At 41.3% G+C, this 18,900-nt stretch overlaps 2 protein-coding genes across 4 annotated transcripts in view; both read left to right on the plus strand.

Moving 5' to 3' along the window:
• Positions 1-856: 856 nt before the first annotated feature.
• On the plus strand, positions 857-4,599 carry LOC136423665 (cytochrome P450 2B4-like). The gene is made up of 4 exons (XM_066411929.1): positions 857-1,476; positions 2,372-2,460; positions 2,866-3,837; positions 4,079-4,599. Exons 1-4 carry the CDS (start codon positions 1,199-1,201, stop codon positions 4,261-4,263), a joined length of 1,524 nt encoding a protein of 507 aa, XP_066268026.1. The 5' UTR covers positions 857-1,198; the 3' UTR covers positions 4,264-4,599.
• A 2,810-nt stretch (positions 4,600-7,409) lies between these two features.
• LOC136423663 (low-density lipoprotein receptor-related protein 6-like) overlaps positions 7,410-18,900 on the plus strand; it is a 36,285-nt gene continuing 24,794 nt past the window's right edge. For all 3 annotated transcript variants that reach the window (XM_066411923.1, XM_066411924.1, XM_066411926.1), the window contains exons 1-8: positions 7,410-7,609; positions 8,681-8,876; positions 9,394-9,644; positions 10,549-10,692; positions 11,207-11,341; positions 11,979-12,179; positions 13,757-13,955; positions 14,450-14,675. In XM_066411923.1, the coding sequence (XP_066268020.1) occupies positions 7,453-7,609; positions 8,681-8,876; positions 9,394-9,644; positions 10,549-10,692; positions 11,207-11,341; positions 11,979-12,179; positions 13,757-13,955; positions 14,450-14,675 (1,509 nt within the window). In that variant the 5' untranslated portion in view covers positions 7,410-7,452. The remainder of the gene's footprint in view (positions 7,610-8,680; positions 8,877-9,393; positions 9,645-10,548; positions 10,693-11,206; positions 11,342-11,978; positions 12,180-13,756; positions 13,956-14,449; positions 14,676-18,900) is intronic.

Consider the following 18,900-nt stretch of genomic DNA (forward strand, 5'->3'; position numbering starts at 1 on the left):
TGACCAATGAATAAATTCATAAATTGTCCAGTGAGTTGTGAATCTTGTATTTCAAACTTTCAGAAACATTTATAGTTCTACTATAATCTATAGTCAGTAAACAAGAATACCCTTGATAACGTTATTTCTATTAGAATAACAAATGATGTATAGTCGATAAAGTTCTTGGGTGACGGTATTCAATTTAAGAATACTAAAGGTGGATGACTATCATATAATAGAAATAACATATACATGTACGTAATAGACATTTATCAAAGATGCTCTCCTTGATATTCCTCCCCGAGCATGTTTAATGGAATGGCCCTATGAATCACAGACGGTACCATTCATGTAAACATTTCAGATAAACGGCGTCTTTGCAAAGACAGTTTCTGCATTGCGCTTCGAAATTCATCGACTACAATAATCTGTAATTGTTGGGTATTGGTCGACCAAGTTGCCTGCTAATCTTTAAAAGTCGTCTGCGCTGGCCGACTATAGATGTTCTTGAAAAACCACAGTCGAGAAAGTCATATTCCCTAAAACATAACCTTCTGGCGAAGGCAACAACATACCCTGGGAAGCAGACCAGGACCTGAGGTCGCTAGCAAGTCCCTTCGGCAGCCCGACAGTCAGTCCGCCCGAACTTAATTAACGCTCCGGGGAGTTGTTACTATATATAAGCCCTGGGAATGGACCACGCCCTTTGTAGGTAGGACACCGGTCAACTGTCGGGCTAGAACTCCGCCGTTGCGCTTACTAAGTTTGTTTCGGCTTGCTTGGAGCTTTGGGTCGCCGAATAAACCGGCTAAAACTCGATAACAGTCTGGTTCCCAGGCAGGGTAGTAATAACACAAACGTTCCAAACATCCGTCCGGACGCTGACCTCAGGTCAGCGTCCGGACGGATGTTTGGTGGATGATGACATTGTTTTCGGTGCCGTGAGTGATCGAACGATTGCGTTAGGGCGTCATATATCTCCAAAAGATTAAAGCTGCTCTGCGCTTTGTACATCATATTTAAAAACCGTTATGTACACAGTCTACATATTGTCAATCGAAGCTTTTATAAACGAGTTGCTCTTTGATGTGAGGCCTCGGTGCCCCCTCCCTTGCAACGTAGGACAATCCGAATGCTCTCATGTTACATTCATTTTCATGCGACGGTCACGCAAGCAAAAGCGTACCGTATTTGTTGACGATAGTACGCTGTGAAAATGGAGTCAGCCATGTCTTTTGTTACTGGTTTACTAGCTAGCCTGACCCTACAGTCCACTTTGGTTCTCGCCCTGGTCTTCCTGGTGACCTACTGGCTCCTGGGTGCAGGTAGTCGGCAGAAGAACCTTCCGCCCGGACCGAGGGGCCTGCCCCTACTCGGTAACCTTCTCAGCTTCCGCCCGAGCCACTTGTTATCCAACCTGGCGGCCTGGCGGCAGCAGTACGGGGATGTGTTCTGTGTGAGGATCGCCAACAGCCTGGCTGTCGTACTTAATGGGTAGGTTTTATTTGCACATAGACATGTATATATGAGATAACGACAGTAATCGATGTTGGGGTGTTGGGGAGGGGAGTCCCTTGGCAACGATAAGCCCCGCATGTAACAATGCCCTGATTGCAAAGCTCATTTGAATAGCCTTTTGTAATTGAATATCATGCATTTTTCCCTCTAATCCCTAAACGGGTTTGCATGCCACAAAGCCGGGACGGAGATTCGGAACGATAGTCGGCTATCCCCAGTCTGTTATACAAGTTCAATACAAGCCCTCCCGGTAGAAACCGTAACTTACTGTAGTGAATAGTGAGAATCAAATGCGAAAGAACGCATGACCAATGGCTTTGATAGGTAGAAACCTATCAGTAGACACAGACGCTATCAAGTAACTTTACATGTATATCTCAGTCATTGATCAAAACCAAACATGGCAGTGTTATGGGGTTATTTGCCAAGAAAAAAAAAAAGATTTTTAAAAATTCAAGATGGCGGATCCCAGCTAATGGCTTAACATAATTGACGTCATTTTGACGTCGTTACTGTTGCTATTGACAACAGTAGTCCTAACAGGCATTGATATTCAGTTAGGCACCCTTTTCGTTCAATACCTTTGGGTTTTACGTGGATGCCCGTTTTACACGGTTTTATTTAGCTAATAAAATCACATAAATGATGTCAAAATGACGTCATTTTACGTCTGAATGACACCAAAGTTGTCTCAATTATAACATTCTACGTGGACATCAATCTCTGAAAACCTGATGGCCATGCAATAAGTAGCTTAGGGGGTAGAGGGGCGGGCCTCAAAATGTCTGATGGATGACTGAAAAAGCCCAGTCTCAATAAGGTTAACAGTCTGAAAAATTAGATAAACAAGATTGATTTGTCTTCATTATAGGCACAAGGCTATCCAGGACGCGCTCGTCAAGCAACCTGAGGTATTTTCTGACCGCCCTCCCCCATCCATAGATTCGGCCAAGGACCAAGGTAGGTACGAAGGAGAAAGAGAAGGATAGAAAAGAAAAGAGAGGGTGTAGATCTGGGTCTATATGTTCGTCCGTTAGAAATTATGCAGTAAAGAATAACATGTAACCTTAGGCAGTTTAAAAAGTGTCCACAATTATATATATACGTTTGTCTCCAATTCCGGAAAATTGTGCAGAATACACTCTAGACTGAAAACACAGTACTGTCGTCACCATTAGCATATCAATTCTGAGGTTTGGCAAACCCATGCAGATACTCGTTTAGTCACAGACGAAAGACAGCGGACGCTGTACATGTCTAAAACGTTTGACCGTTTGCAAATTTTATCTAGTTGCTTGAGTAACTATTATCTGCGTAGACACACAAGATATGCAAGTGGGCATTCTTTCTTTTAATATTCTACAGGAGTTGTCCTATCCCAGTACGGGGAGGATTGGAAGGTGAAACGCCGACTAGGCCTGACCGCTCTCCGTCAGTTCGGTATGGGCAAACGGAGTCTGGAGGGCAAAATCACAGAGGAGGCCCGTACCTTGTGCAACGTCCTTGCGGATACGAATGGCACTGCAACGGATACGTCACTTCTTTTGTCAAATGGCGTTTCTAACGTCATTTGCTCCATGTCGTTCGGTGAGCGATTCGACTACAACGACATGGAGTTCCAGAGGCTCATGCGATTGATGTCGGAGATGGTAGGGGGTTCTAGCGGGAATGCCGGATCTTCTATTTCTCGGTTCATCCCCTTGGTGCGCAAGTTACCCTTCTTCAGAAAGGGACTGGAAAGGCGACTAGACATCAACAAGGAGATCATTGACTTAATCAAAGCAAAGATTACAGAACACAAAGAGACTTTCGACCCAGCCGACATCCGGGACATTATCGACGTGTACTTGGTGGAGACCCAACAGCAGACCCTGGATGACGCGGACCGCACCATTACAGAAATGGGGATGATCAACACGATGAGAGATCTCTTCATCGCTGGAGCAGAAACAACAGCGACGACTTTAAAGTGGGGATTGCTTTACCTGGCGCGCCACCTAGAGGTGCAGCGAAAAGTGCAGGATGAGATCGACCGAGAGTTTGGCGCCAGTCCTCCCACCTTGTCCCAGCGAGGGAAGCTCCCCTACACCGAGGCCACCATACTAGAAATCCAGCGGATCCGACCTATCGCACCTCTCAGTGTTCCTCACACCACCTCCACCGACACAGTGTTGCACGGCTTCGACATCCCGGCTAACACTTTCGTCATCCCGAACCTGTGGTCCGCCATGATGGATCCAGCAGTGACCCCTGACCCCGAGACCTTCAACCCAGACAGGTTTCTCGACAAAGATGGAGCTCATGTTCGTCCCGAGTGGTTCATTCCTTTTTCGCTGGGTGAGTTATTGTGGCCATAAGTAATTAAGCGCTCGAACAATTTTGGACGGTTCTGCCGAACTCTCTGGCATGGTTTCTCCTGCATGTTCTTTTTACCGTTTGCAACCAAATGACTTGATTTTATGTGCAAATATACAACAAACAAACAAACTTTGTTATTTGACCCATAAGGCTATAGCTCGTTCCGTTGTTAGCAATTAAGCAAAATATGTGATTTTATTTTTTGTCCTCCTATACCTAGGGAGGCGTCAGTGCCTCGGTGAGCAACTAGCCAAGATGGAACTTTTCATTTTCTTGGCAACCTTGCTGCAGCACTTCACATTCAAGCTGCCAGACGGCGCCCCTGCACCATCAATGGAAGGCTGCTTGGGTGTTGTTCTTGCACCAAAAGCCTACCAGATTTGCGCCGTCCCAAGAGATAATTAGAACGCTGTTTTGATACTTTTGAACTTGTTCTTAAATTACACATGTACGAATAATTAGCTTAGTTATAACTAATGGGTACTCGGTATAGCGTTGTCACCAGTATGCGAAGATCGGTTAAATCATATAACCAAGATTTTTATTTGAGAAAACTAAAGGTGGATGACTATCATATAATTGAAATATCATATACGAAATAGACCTTCATCAAAGATGCTCTCCTTGATATCTCTCCCCGAGCATGTTTAATGGAATAGCCCGATGAATTACGGACGGTACCATTCATGTAAACAGTTTAAAGCTGGTCTCTTTCCGAGAAAATAAACGGTGTCTTTGCAATCACTGTTTTTTGTCGTTAAGACTGGCTTAGTGCCACTTTTTGTCTTGACATGAGGGCCAGTGGAATCAAGGGCTAATACTATGAAAAAGTGACAATCTATGATTGTCAGGCAGAATTATTTTGATAAACAAAAGGAATATTTCAGAATCATATCTTAGACCTTGACCGGACAAGTGATAATGTAGAAGGCAAAGTCACACGTCTTGTTTATATCGTTGACCACCACCATTCGTTTGGTCTTGACATTTACCAGATGTTCTTTGTCAGCTGCTTACAAAAGATAGCCTGTCGCTTGTTTCTCAGTGGTCCCTGCCAAGCTAGTGACGTAGTTACAGAAAGTGCGTACCAGTGTTTCTGGTAATAGCAGTGTCTTTCGAGAGGAGTTTAGTCCACAAAGGATCCGAATTTCTGACAGTCGAGCTGTTGGACAGATCTAGACGTCGTCACGATGTGGATGAAGATCCTAGTCGTGCTTCTGGTCACAACAGCAGTAGGAACATCCGGTAAGTACCAACAGATTTGAAAACAAAACACTGACATGTATGTATGCGTAAACCTAGTCAGGATTCAATGTAGGTATTCGTATTGAAATTTTAGTATATTCCAAGTCTCTCTTCACTCAGGACAACGGTTTTTGGCAGCTAGCCATTCATGGACAACGTTGCCACAATGGTTGTTAACATACAGATAGTGCTAGGATCAGTGGGCTTGTATTATAACTGTTTACTTCGTCCGGCTTACCACACATGATTGTTCTATGACATTATGAAATTTGTTTATTACCTTTTCCTTTCTTTTCAGTTCCACAACCACCTGAGTGGATCAATAGCCAGGAAGGCATCAATGGTTTAATTATAGTTCCCAAGGGGAGTACGGTAAATCTGCGCTGCCCGGCGACAGGCGACCCTCCTCCAACCATCACATGGCTGAAGGGCAGAAAGCAGATCAGAGAATCTGACAGAAACGAACGTTACAAGGTTAGGGATTAGTATTTTGTTAGTGGCTTCTGGCTAATATACTATGTAGATAGTTGTTTACCTTGGTTCGAAATGGATAGATGTCTTAGGCCTAAAAAGGGTTGTTTTTTCCGGTTTCATTCCTAAAAAAACAGGGTCCGGAGGTAATTATTTTCCTATCATTTACATTTTCAATTTTAGATTTCGGTCAAAGTGATCAAACAAATACATTAAAGCAATGTAAAATTGAAATGTATCAGGCACTCAGTCTGGTATTTTCAACATCGTAATTATACGGACGTGCATTTTACAAGCACGTGAGCTGAACAAAGAAGTACGATGTTTACTACACATTCTTACATCAGCTATTCATCAGCCCTCATTTGCTTATTCAGTGTGAAGTTTAGCAATAGGAGGCCTATTTTGAGTTTCATCACTTTGATGTCAAATCGAAAATTTGATGTTCTTTGCCAGCGGCCAACCAAAACGACTGCAGGTTTTCTAGGTTCGGTCGCGTAGCCGGAAACACGGATTTTTTTTACTCAGATCTAATTACAAATACGTCTACGAAAATATATGATATGATGTATTATATCATAGTCAAATAACATCAGTAGCTAAGCATGCACTTTCTGTTATGTTGCAGTTCCAAAACAGGTCCTCGACTCTTGTGATATCTGACGTCGCAAAATCAGACGGTAGGCGTCCCTACACCTGCATCATTGAGAATGCCCACGGCAGCATCAATCGCACCTACAGGTTAATTATCAAAGGTGACGTCTTTGAATAAATTGTGCATTATTTTCAATGATTTAATGCATTACAATTAGCCTGAGTACCAGCCTCCGTAGTGACCGCTGGCTCAAAAAAATTCGCTTGCTAACCACGGAGTTAGCAAGCAAATTTTTTTTGAGCCAGCGGTCACTACGGAGGCTGGTACTCAGACTACATTACAATTAGATTTTGTAGAGTAGTACGATTTAAACTTTACATCTGGATAAATATCGATAAAAATCGGACGTTTCGGGCGTCCATCCGACTGGCCTTTTTCAACGAGAAGTTTACTTACGGATGCGTAAAGAATGTTAATTCCTAAGTTCTAAAAACAAAAGGTAACGACTAAAGCGTTCTAAAAATGTTCAGATATAAATAGATGTTCGTTCTAAAATACAAGGTATGTCAGAGCGGCTTAGAAAACATTAAATTCCAAAAACAGACCTAAAATAGATAATCAAATACGTTTCAAAGCACTGTCCCATGTACTGGAAAGTTCGATCCGAAGGCCCCCTTTCCGGTTAAGTGATGGTCGATGGATCCTTTCATACACTGCTTCTATGACACCACGTTCATACCATCGCGATACCCTATCTAAGATGTCCGTAGAGTCAAGCTGGAACGAATGTCCGTTATGTCTGTTGAGATGATGCCATATAGCAGAAGAAAAACCACTGTTGCTCGCTCTGCAGTGTTGTTTATATCTTGTCCTCAAGGGCTGGCTAGTTTCACCGATGTAGGTGTCCTCACAATGCGGGTCCTCACACTTCAGTCGGTAAACAACGTCAGACTTAATGTCGTTCTTGATTTTGTCCTTGGGATGAAATAATCTCTGTCTTAAAGTGGAATAGGGCTTGAAATTGGTGGCAATGTTATGATTCTGCAGCAGACGTCTGATTATGATTACGTCAATACCCAATGGGTAAATACGATGATCTACTGCTGATAAGTGATGGGGATTACATATTTCTTACACATATATAAAGAATAGGTAAAATACATAATTGATTATGCAAATCTGAACCATTTAAGGAAGTGAAGTTGAGTTGAATGTTTCTTTCACATTTTCCAGCAGAGGGAAAAAGTAATGTATTGTTGCTAGCGAGAGGTGAAGAACTTCGGATGATGTCACTAGACGTAGACACACTAAACACTATTAGACTCCCGATCGAAGGCATCCAACGGGCCGCAGCCATCGACTATGACGTGGCAGACCAGCTTGTGTACTGGACAGATGTCGAAGCCGAAGTCATCAGACGTGCGAGATTGGACGGCACAGGTTTGATTCCCATTTCAGTATCAGGATAAGTACGAGGGTTAGTCATTTTGAGTTGGAATTGGCACAAATGTAAAGGCATGTACTTCCTATAGACAGTGAAATATCTCAAATTGATGGCCAAATTTTGAAATTAAATCAAATCTTGAAATCAACTCTGTCACTCACAGTCAAAGTTTCGGTGTCACCTTTCTTATGGCGATTCTAACTAGTACTATTGCACGCACTGCAGGCCAGGTGTCGCTGCTAACAATGCGGTCCCAAAGGTAAAGTATTGTCATATATACAGGAATAAATATAGGTCCGGTAGCAATGGCTAAGACAGCTGACATCATCATTTATTTCATATGCGGTCCCAAACATGACTGGGTGTGCAATATAGTATCTGTCAGAATTGCCCTGAGGAAGGTGACAGATAGTAACTGAAACGTCGGCTGTGATTGTATGTCTTGGTTGTGATTAAAGGCACCCAGAGCATTTTATGAGGCTTGAAAACTGGAAATATTCAGGTTGCTGTAGTTTTTATGAAATGGACATTTAATGCCACTGTTTACCACATTTACGTGCGGGTTTCTAATGAAAAGTGCTCAAAAGCGGCAAAAAAATATAAAGCTACATGGTGATCTTTTAGCTTCACGCGCCTAGTGTAAATAGATCGCTACCATAGCCCCGCCCACCTCCGACAAAACGTAGAAATGCAAAATCAAAAGATAAAAATGAAAATATTTGACGGACATGCAGTCACTCTCTCATTGGTCGGACCGCTAATTGTGATGGACAATCAGGATCTGACTATTAGGGCTTGGATTTTCTATCAGTTCTCACCACACACAACGAAATCGTATATTTGCTCCTTTAATGTCGATATGTAATGGTATAGTGTTATTGAAACTTACTATGTGTAGGAATGACTAGAAATTGGAGTTTTTTTATTCAAGTTTCAAGCCTCATAAAATGCTCTGGATGCCTTTAAAGAACTCAACCAGTGATTCTCTAACCTTATGAAATTAAACATGGGAGTATAGTTATATCTTAAATCTTCTGACTGAAGTAACGTATATTAAGAATTTGTAGGTGTTGAAGATTTGATCAGCAGGCAGGTAGGAAGCCCTGACGGCATTGCAGTAGAGTGGATAGGAAGAAACCTTTACTGGACCAATGGAGAAACTGAGAGAATAGAAGTCAGTAGACTGGATGGAGTATCACGGAAAGTCCTTATATACGAGGACCTCGACCGGCCACGAGCTATTGTGGTAGATCCATCAGAAGGGTAAGAACTTTTTTTTTTAGCATTATAGACTTGTCTTCAAGTTCTATGGTCTATGCTTTACATCTGAACCGGTGCCCGCAGGGGATGTAGTCCCGGCCGGGTCCCGAAGCCACAATTTTTCCCCGGTGGACTACGGGGGGAGGGGGTGTAACTTTCGGTGTTCGCACGATTACCTCACGGCGTCTGTTTGTTACCGGGTCCGAGGTTGATTTTAAGTCCAAGTTAAGGTCACCAAGGAGACCGGCCGTGCCCAATAATAGTCCGGTAGCCGCAGGGTGGCCACGTATGGGTCACACCCGAAATTGCAAAAATAAAACCTTTTCCAATTGTGACCGTAGCATTGCTGTGAGGGTTAAAACCGTCCGACTATTTGTTTACATCTTATGTTCTTGTAACCATATGTACATTTTTCTGTTGAAACATACATTTTGTTCTACCTGTACAAATTTTTCCATTTCACTCTTCCAACGATTTGTGAACCATGATTGTAAATCCCTAATGTTACATCTTTGTGAAGATACATGTACTGGACGGACTGGGGCGAAAGCCCCAGAATCGAGAGAGCGGAGCTGGACGGCAGCAATCGCCTTGTCTTGTTCAAGGAGTCTATCTACTGGCCAAACGGTCTTGCCATCGACTACACAGCCAGGAAAATATACTGGGGCGATGCAAAATTGCAGAAAATCGAGTACGCTAACCTGGACGGAACGGGCCGTAGAGTCCTTTTGGATGAAGGGTTGCAGCACATCTTTGGCTTGACTTTGCTAGGTAAGGATTTCTGCAAAGCAGCTTCGCACCCTCTGTTTTCATATGTCGTAAAGGGCATATGCATATACGTGACCAATGTATTGATACACATAAAGCACCACTACCGAAGTAGTTTAACTATATCTCTTACACAGGACTGCAGTATCTGTTTTGTCCGTTAATCGTGTGGTATTCTCAACTTCACATTTGTAAATTACAAGTAGATTCAATGAAAGACAGGGACGCGAGCTCCTGAATAGAAGGAGTGGACTTATGCCAGTGTCACATTTCCAAACCGGGGCAAGGTCGGGTGGTTTGCGTGAATGAACAGTATGATATAAAAGACAACAGAACACACAAAATGTAGAAAAATCAGTCATGGATATAAATTGTGTATATTTTCACCGCAAACAGCCCGACCGGGCCCCAGGTTGGAAATGTGACCCTGGCATTAGTCCGGCCGGCAACCCGTCCAAATGGCGATGATAATGTTTTCTCCATGCCAATTCTGCATCCTTTGTGTAATCATTTTATCCAGGAAATCAAGCCTGACAAATATCCTTTAGCAAGATCACAAAAACTATATCCAATATCAGTCTCTATGATTAGCATAACGCAGTTATTTGATTTTTATTTTTTCAAATTTTTTTCAGATTTTTTTTCAAATTTTTCTAAATTTCATATATTCCAAATTTCAACCTTGAATTATTTTCTATTATTTTCTAATCATTTTTCTTATATTCATTCATTCATTTTCTATAAACAAAAATAAAATATATACGGACTTTTATATACACAAAGGTCTACCTTTGCTTATTGATTTGTAATGTCAATTTGCAATGATTGACGTTCAATTTTTTTTGCCAAGCTCGCGCGAGAATGCTAGTTTCATGAACGGTGGCCCGATCTTTTCCATATCACTCAGGTGATTACGTTTACTGGACGGACTGGAAGAACGACGGCAACGTACAGCGCGTACACAAGACAACAGGAGAGAACAGACAGGTTATAGTCGACCAGCTTCCTGGCCTTATGGGACTCAAGGCAGTGACTATGGAGAAAACAGAAGGTAGAATGAACTCTTTACACAGTATTTATATTTATATTTTCTTAGTGTAAGTTACACGCACCATGCCAGTTTATACAGCAGTTCAAGTTATATTTTAAGAATCATTTCTCTCTTTTTTGAGAAGATTGATATTTCAAAAATGTTTATGCACAGTTCTGTTCAGGGGAAATATTATTTGCATCATTTAATGCAATATCAGTTATGGGAATAGAGCCAACAGCGTTTATTTGGTCTATTGTACATGTGTTGTATCTTCTGCATCCCTCCACCATATCTTATTAAGCTTAACAATATTCTTGATTTATTAGAGGTGTACGGTGGTATAGCCAAGTATCATTTACAAGCAGTTGTCCAGTTGTCCGAAAGTTGTCCTTTTTGCCCTGTTGTAGATTCATCTGTAGAGGAGTTAGGCTCTAGATTCGAAAGTTTAAATGCCTAATTCATCACTCAATCGTCAGAGATACAAGTAAAGAACGGCCTATCTTGATGTAATACGTGTATTCTCGTGTTTCAGGAGAGGCAAGCCCCTGCCAGCCCGACAATGGAGGATGTTCCCACCTCTGTCTGCTGTCTCCTGACCCTCCTAACTACAAGTGCGCCTGTCCTAACGGAATCAAGCTCCTGGAGGATGGAAAAACGTGTACTGATGGTATACATTCCATTCATACCTTAAGATATTTGGTTATCAATGAATAAGTCGGCTGAAGAATTGTTGTAGTAAAAGTTGCTAGGAGCTTTCGGACGTTTTATGTAAGACATCAAATCCAAAAGAACAATGAAAAGATGGCTTTTTTTGCATAAAGTTGTCACCTCTACTATGGTTTGATAATCTTGAAACATTGAAACACTGTGCGAGTTATGAGTCTATGATTATGTACCTGATTGCTGTTATGATACCTCATATGCAAAGTATATCATTTGTCTGTGGCAATCAGTATCTTGACGTTGATATGTTTTGGTAAAAAAATCACGAATTCCATTGACCTCACCGGTACCGACTATAAATAATGATGAATACATACAGCCGGTCATGTCCTGCTCTCCAAGTAGAGGAGGGGTTCCGGCTGGTTTTGACGATTTTTAAGGCGTTTATGTCGGGCTTTCTACTTTGTCATTTTTTAGTCTCTTCTGGCGTTTGAAGTGACCAATAAAGTAGAAAGCCCGACAAAAACGCCTAAAAACACGTCTAAAACCAGCCGAACCCCCTCCTCTGCTTGGAGAGTAGTCATATCCTGCATTAGCCGTGTAGTGTTTCCTGTGGATGATTGTACATTCCCAATGCACAGGAGCAACGGAAATGTTGATCGTGGCCAGAAAAAAAGACCTACGGATGATATCCCTGGACACGCCCGACCACACAGACGTAGCCCTTCGGATCGATGACGTCAAACACGCCATCGCTATCGACTATGACGTAGTCGACGGGTTTGTGTACTGGACAGACGACGAGAACAAAGCCATCAGACGAGCGAAATTAGATGGAACAGGTTTGAACCTCATTACCGTTAAAGTAATCAAGACTAAAAGTGCACAATTGATGAAAAACGTATAACGTTAAAATTTTTCCACTGTTGAGAAATGGTGGGAAACAGGTAATTCCGGTGGAAAAGTGGTTATAACCGGCCAAAACTGCACGCCCATCCATGACAATGAATAAAACTGAATAAAAGACTCTTCGTACACAACCATGTGTTTTATTCCGCTGACATTTCTCTAGGTATCTGTCACCTTTCTCAGAACAATTCAATTTGTGTTGCAGATATAGATGTAAATTGTAAACATCGTATTAACTATCTCTGTATATAAAATTATGTAAATATTTTACTTTTGGGGCCACATCTGTAAGCAGCGACACCTATAGCTGCAGTGCAATGTTTAAGCAGTCGGAATTGCTCCGAAGAAGATGTCAGATGGTCACCGAAACGTCGGTTCGATAAACACAGAGAGTCTTTTCATTCAAGTACGCTTACCATTTATATGCTTTTTTAAAATGACTTCTAACTTCAATTATGCTTTATTATCTCCATGAAAAATGGAGATATAGTTTTGGGTGTGTCTGTGTGTGTGTTTGTCTGTCTGTCTGTCTGTTTGTGTTTCCGCACTACTGTAGTCAGCATAACTCAAGAACCTTTTGATGGATTACGATGATATTTGGTAGGTGTTGTGAAGCCGAAGTTCAAGGTCAATTTTCGGCCCCCTGGTATATGACATTGGTACTGCAGCAGAACTTCAATTTTTGTATCTTTTGACCTGGACGTGCTGTGGTCTTGATTTTTTGGTGGCAGATAGCTTGTGATGTAATAAAGAAGTGGTGTAGGTTTGGGCCCCCTAGTAGCTTCCTCTGGAACTGCAGGGGCGTTTTTGTGAAAATTTTCTAAGGAGAATAACTGAGCAAAGGAACAACGGATTTCCATGATATTTGGTATGCAGGTAGCTTAGATAGGGATATAAACAATGAAGTGCAAAATTATGCTAATAGGGACTTAATTTGCATAGCTTATGAGGAAAATCTATATTTGCAGGGTTTTCCATTATCAGACTCAAATACATGTAACGTATGTAATTTATGGAAAGTGGATCATCAACAGATACCAATTATGCAAATAAATTCCTAATTTGCATAATTAATGCAAAACACCATACCTCATCTAATTGGAAAATTATAGGATTGTCAATATGATATTTAGTATGCAGGTAGCTTAGACAGAGATATACATAATGTAGTGCAAGTTATGCTAATTGTGACTTTATTTGCATAGCTAATGAGGAAAATCTATATTTGAAGTGTTTTTCATTATCAGACTCAAATACATGTAACATATGTAGTTTATGGACAGTGGAGCATCAACAGATACCAATTATGCAAATAAATTCCTAATTTGCATAATTAATGCAAAAACACCATAATTCATCTAATTGGAAAATTATAGGACTGTCAATATTGCAACATGTGTAAGTTAGATAAAGATGTTAATGACCAAGCATATGTTATGCAAATGTGTAAGTCATTTGCATGAATAGAATTGTTCATGGAGATATGAGGTCGTGGAACTCTTGTTTGTAGATGGAGAATATCTGATAACCACGGAGGTAGATCGCCCTGATGGCATTGCAGTAGACTGGGTCGCCAGAAACCTTTACTGGACTGACACGGGCACCAAAAGGATAGAAGTCGCCAGGCTAAACAACGGAACGTCACGAAAAATCCTGATTGACCAGAACCTCGGCGAGCCACGAACCATTGTACTAGACCCTTCAGAAGGGTGAGAGGACGATCACACTTTTTGATATTCTAGATCTGGTGCACCTTCTATCACCACCTTCCAGTGTAGTAGGATTCTTTGGTGTCTGCGACTACTGCGTAGATACTGAGAACCCGATCAATTTCTTTTTTGAAAATTCATGCCCGTAGACCAACTACAAGAGGTACATGCAGATATGATAAGTGGGTTTTGTGATTTTAGTAAAATTCTTTATTTTTGAGGTCTTCTAGCTCATGAAAGCCCGAGAAGACTGTTCATTTGTTTCGAGATATCCTTTCTTTCATCCTATTAATGAATATGAATACATTCACAAATGAAATGTGTTACAGTGAACTTGACACAGTGATAGCAATGTATACATACGGAAAAGCTTACGGAGTCGGCGATCAAACAGTTCGATTCGCGTGTACCATACGCTTGTGTTTCTTTCATCCTAGAAAAATTATTTTCTTCAATGTACATACATTTCAAACCAACTTCAAATCATTATGTAGGTACATGTACTGGACGGACTGGGGCCAACATCCCAGGGTCGAGAGAGCGGAGCTGGACGGGAGCGGTCGTGCTGTTCTAGTCAATACATCCCTCGGATGGCCAAACGGTCTCGCTATCGACTACACAGCCAGGAAACTATACTGGGGCGACGCGAAAACCGACAAAATTGAGTACGCCAACCTAGACGGCACGGGCCGGAGAGTCTTGCTGGATGAAGATCTACCCCACCACTGCACCAAATCGGGTATTTAAGCATGCTTAATGAGATTCGTAAATGAAGCTTAAACATTGGAAGAAGATTAAGCAACATTTAAGCAACATTTAAGACGTATTAAATGCCACAACTATGGGTCCATCTTTACACTATCTTTACGAACAGCGTAAAGTCAACTTAAAAATGTATATATCTTTACATAATCTTTAATGTCGCTTAATGGTGCATTAAATCTAATGCCCCCCTACATGCGTCCAGCATATCTTTACATCAAGTTTACGAACAGCGTAAAGTCAACTTAAAAATGTACATATCTTTACTTAATCTTAAATGTCGCTTAAGTATGCATTAAATATAATGTTCCATAGCATGCGCACAGCAAACATACCAACAGATTTGAAAATGCGGTGGTGTCGCTTTGGCAAAAGTGAACAACAATTTCGTCGACTAATGTAACACATCACACTTTCAAAAACCTCAGTGTACTACGGGTTATTTCTCAAAGTCTCCCTGGTGTATTTTGAAAGGTTTAAACGCAAGCACTTTTTTCCCGCGAGCCGTGTACACTCGATCACCGCTTGTTTTCAGGGAAACAAATTCTTGCACGAACAGTTTCCGTTTTCTTATAAACACTGCGCCCGCTCTGTAAGATCCCTAAACCTGAGTCTTATATCCTAACGTTACATTCATTTTTTTAATGCATCATTGCCAATTTGGTAAAGCGTGTGTGGTTAATTTAACTCGACATAGGAACAAGCAACCATCAAATTGTGTACAACTATCGCACAAACGTTCATCTGAACGCGCACAGCGTGCATACCAACGCGTTTGAAAATGCGGCGGTGTCGTTTTGGCAAATGTGAACAACAATTTAGTCAACAAATGTAACACATCACACTTTCAAAATCTCAATATTCGACGGGTTATTTTTCAAGGTATCCCTCAGTCCCTGGTGTACTTTGAAAGGTTTAAACGCAAGCACTTTTTCCCGCGAGCCGTGTGCACTCGATCACCGCTTATTTTAAGTGAGACAAACTTCTTGCACAACAGTTCCCGTGTTCTTACAAACATTACGCCCGCTCTGTAAGAACCCTAAACCTAAGTCTTATATCCTAACGTAACGTAACATTCATTTTGTCTTAACATTGCCAATCTGGCAAAGTGTGTGTGGTTTATTTAACTCAAGATAGGAACAAGCAACCATCGAATTGTGTAAAAATATCGCACAAAAGTTTCTCTGAACGCGCACAGCATGCATATGCATACCAACGGGTTTGAAAGTGTGGCGGTGTCGTTGGCAAATGTGAACAACAATTTAGTCAACAAATGTGACATATCACACTTTCAAAAACCTCAGTTTACTGCGGGTTGTTTCTGAATGTCTTGCTGGTGTACTTTGAAAGGTTTAAACGCAAGCACTTTTTCCCGTGAGCCGTGTGCACTCCATCACCGCTTGTTTTCAGTGGGACAAACTTCTTGCACCAACAGTTGCCGTCTTCTTACAAACATTGCGCCCGCTTTGTTAAAACCCTAAACCTAAGTCTTATATCCTAACGTAACATTCATTTTGTCTTAACATTGCCAATCTGGTAAAGCGTGTGTGGTTGATTTAACTCGAGATAGGAACAAGCAACCATCAAAGTTTGTACAAGTATCGCACAAAAGTTCCTCTAAACGCGCACAACATACATGCCAATGGATTTGAAAATGCGGCAGTGTCGTTTTGGCAAATGTGGACAACAATCTAGTCAACAAATGTAACACATCACACTTTCAAAAACCTCAGTGTACTACGGGTTATTTTTCAAGGTCTCCCTTGTGTACTTTAAAAGGTTTAAACGCAAGCACTTTTTCCCGCGAGCCGTGTGCCTTCGATCACCGCTTGTTTTCAGGGAGACAAAATTCTTGCACGAACAGTTTCCGTTTTCTTATAAACACTGCGCCCGCTCTGTAAGAACCCTAAACCTGAGTCTTATATCCTAACGTTACATTTATTTTGTTTTAACATTGCCAATTTGGTTAAGCGTGTTTAGTTTATTTTACTTGAGATAGGAACAAGCAACCATCAAAGTTTGTACAAGTATCGCACAAAAGTTCCTCTAAACGCGCACAACATACATGCCAATGGATTTGAAAATGCGGCAGTGTTGTTTTGGCAAATGTGAACAATTTAGTCAACAAATCGAACAAATCAAACTTCCAAAAACCTCAGTATACTAAGGGTTATTTTTCAAGGTCTCTCTGGTGTACTTTGAAAGGTTTAAACGCAAGCACTTTTTCCTGCGAGCCGTGTGCACTCGATCACCGCTTGTTTTCAGTGAGACAAACTTCTTGCACAACAGTTCCCGTGTTCTTACAAACATTGCGCCCGCTTTGTTAAAACCCTAAACCTGAGTCTTATATCCTAACGTAACAGTCATTTTGTCTTAACATTGCCAATCTGGTAAAGCGTGTGTGGTTTATCTTACTCGAGATAGGAACAAGCAACCATCGAATTGTGTACAAGTATCCGGCACAAAAGTCTCTCTAAACGCGCACAGCATGCATACCAACGGGTTTGAAAATGTGGCGGTGTCGTTTTGGCAAATGTGAACAACAATTTAGTGACAAATGTAACACATCACACTTTCAAAAACCTCAGTTTACTGCGGGTTGTTTCTAAATGTCTTGCTGGAGTACTTTTAAAGGTTTAAACGCAAGCACTTTTTCCTGCGAGCCGTGTGCACTCGATCACCGCTTGTTTTCAGTGGGACAAACTTCTTGCACAACAGTTCCCGTGTTCTTACAAACATTGCGCCCGCTTTGTTAAAACCCTAAACCTGAGTCTTATATCCTAACGTAACATTCATTTTGTCTTAACATTGCCAATCTGGTAAAGCGTGTGTGGTTAATTTAACTCGAGATAGGAACAAGCAACCATCAAAGTTTGTACAAGTATCGCACAAAAGTTCCTCTAAACGCGCACAACATACATGCCAATGGATTTGAAAATGCGGCAGTGTTGTTTTGGCAAATGTGAACAATTTAGTCAACAAATCGAACAAATCAAACTTTCAAAAACCTCAGTTTACTACGGGTTATTTTTCAAGGTCTCTCTGGTGTACTTTTAAAGGTTTAAACGCAAGCACTTTTTCCTGCGAGCCGTGTGCACTCGATCACCGCTTGTTTTCAGTGAGACAAACTTCTTGCACAACAGTTCCCGTGTTCTTACAAACATTGCGCCCGCTTTGTTAAAACCCTAAACCTGAGTCTTATATCCTAACGTAACAGTCATTTTGTCTTAACATTGCCAATCTGGTAAAGCGTGCGTGGTTTATTTTTCTCGAGATAGGAACAAGCAACCATCGAATTGTGTACAAGTACCCGGCACAAAAGTTTCTCTGAACGCGCACAGCTTACATCCTAACGGGTTTGAAAATGTGGCGGTGTCGTTTTGGCAAATGTGAACAACAATTTAGTGACAAATGTAACACATCACACTTTCAAAAACCTCAGTTTACTGCGGGTTGTTTCTAAATGTCTTGCTGGTGTACTTTGAAAGTTTTAAACGCAAGCACTTTTTCCCGTGAGCCGTGTGCACTCGATCGCCGCTTGTTTTCAGTGAGACAAAATTCTTGCACGAACAGTTTCCGTTTTCTAATAAAAATTGCGCCCGCTCTGTAAAAACCCTAAACCTAAGTCGATTATCCTAACGTTACATTCATTTTGTCTTAACATTGCCAATCTGGTAAAGCGTGTGTGGTATATTTAACTCGAGATAGGAACAAGCAACCATTAAATTGTGTACAAGTATCGCACAAAGGTTCCTCTGAACGCGCACATCATGCATACCAAAGGATTTGAAAATGAGGCGGTGTCGTTTCGGCCAAAGTTAACAACAATTTAGTCGACAAATGTAACACACCACACTTTAAAAAACCTCAGTATTATTTCTGAAGGTCTAGACAATCTTTCTGCTAATTCTGGTGTTCTTTGAAAGGTTTATAAACGCAAGCACTTTTTCCCGCGAGCCGTGTGCACTCGCCGCTTGCAATAGTTTTCAGTTATAACATTTAAGCCCGCGTAATTATTACGTTAAATGACTTAAAGAATACGGAAAACGGAATACTTAAGCATGCTTTAAGAGTGCTTAAAGAGCCGATTTTGTGCAGTGAAGAGTTCCCGTGTTCTTATAACCATTCTATCTGCTCTGCAATAAATACCCTAAACTAAAAGCTATCAAATTTCGTGCAAAAA

Source organism: Branchiostoma lanceolatum, chromosome 17, assembly GCF_035083965.1.
Source record: "Branchiostoma lanceolatum isolate klBraLanc5 chromosome 17, klBraLanc5.hap2, whole genome shotgun sequence".
Lineage (NCBI taxonomy): Eukaryota > Metazoa > Chordata > Leptocardii > Amphioxiformes > Branchiostomatidae > Branchiostoma > Branchiostoma lanceolatum.

Coding starts and splice junctions, on each gene's coding strand:
- LOC136423665 (XM_066411929.1), top strand. CDS start 1,199: ATGGAGTCAGCCATGTCTTTTGTTACTGGTTTACTAGCTAGCCTGACC. Junction 2,461..2,865: donor AGATTCGGCCAAGGACCAAG/GTAGGTACGAAG, acceptor AATATTCTACAG/GAGTTGTCCTATCCCAGTAC. Junction 3,838..4,078: donor GTTCATTCCTTTTTCGCTGG/GTGAGTTATTGT, acceptor TCCTATACCTAG/GGAGGCGTCAGTGCCTCGGT.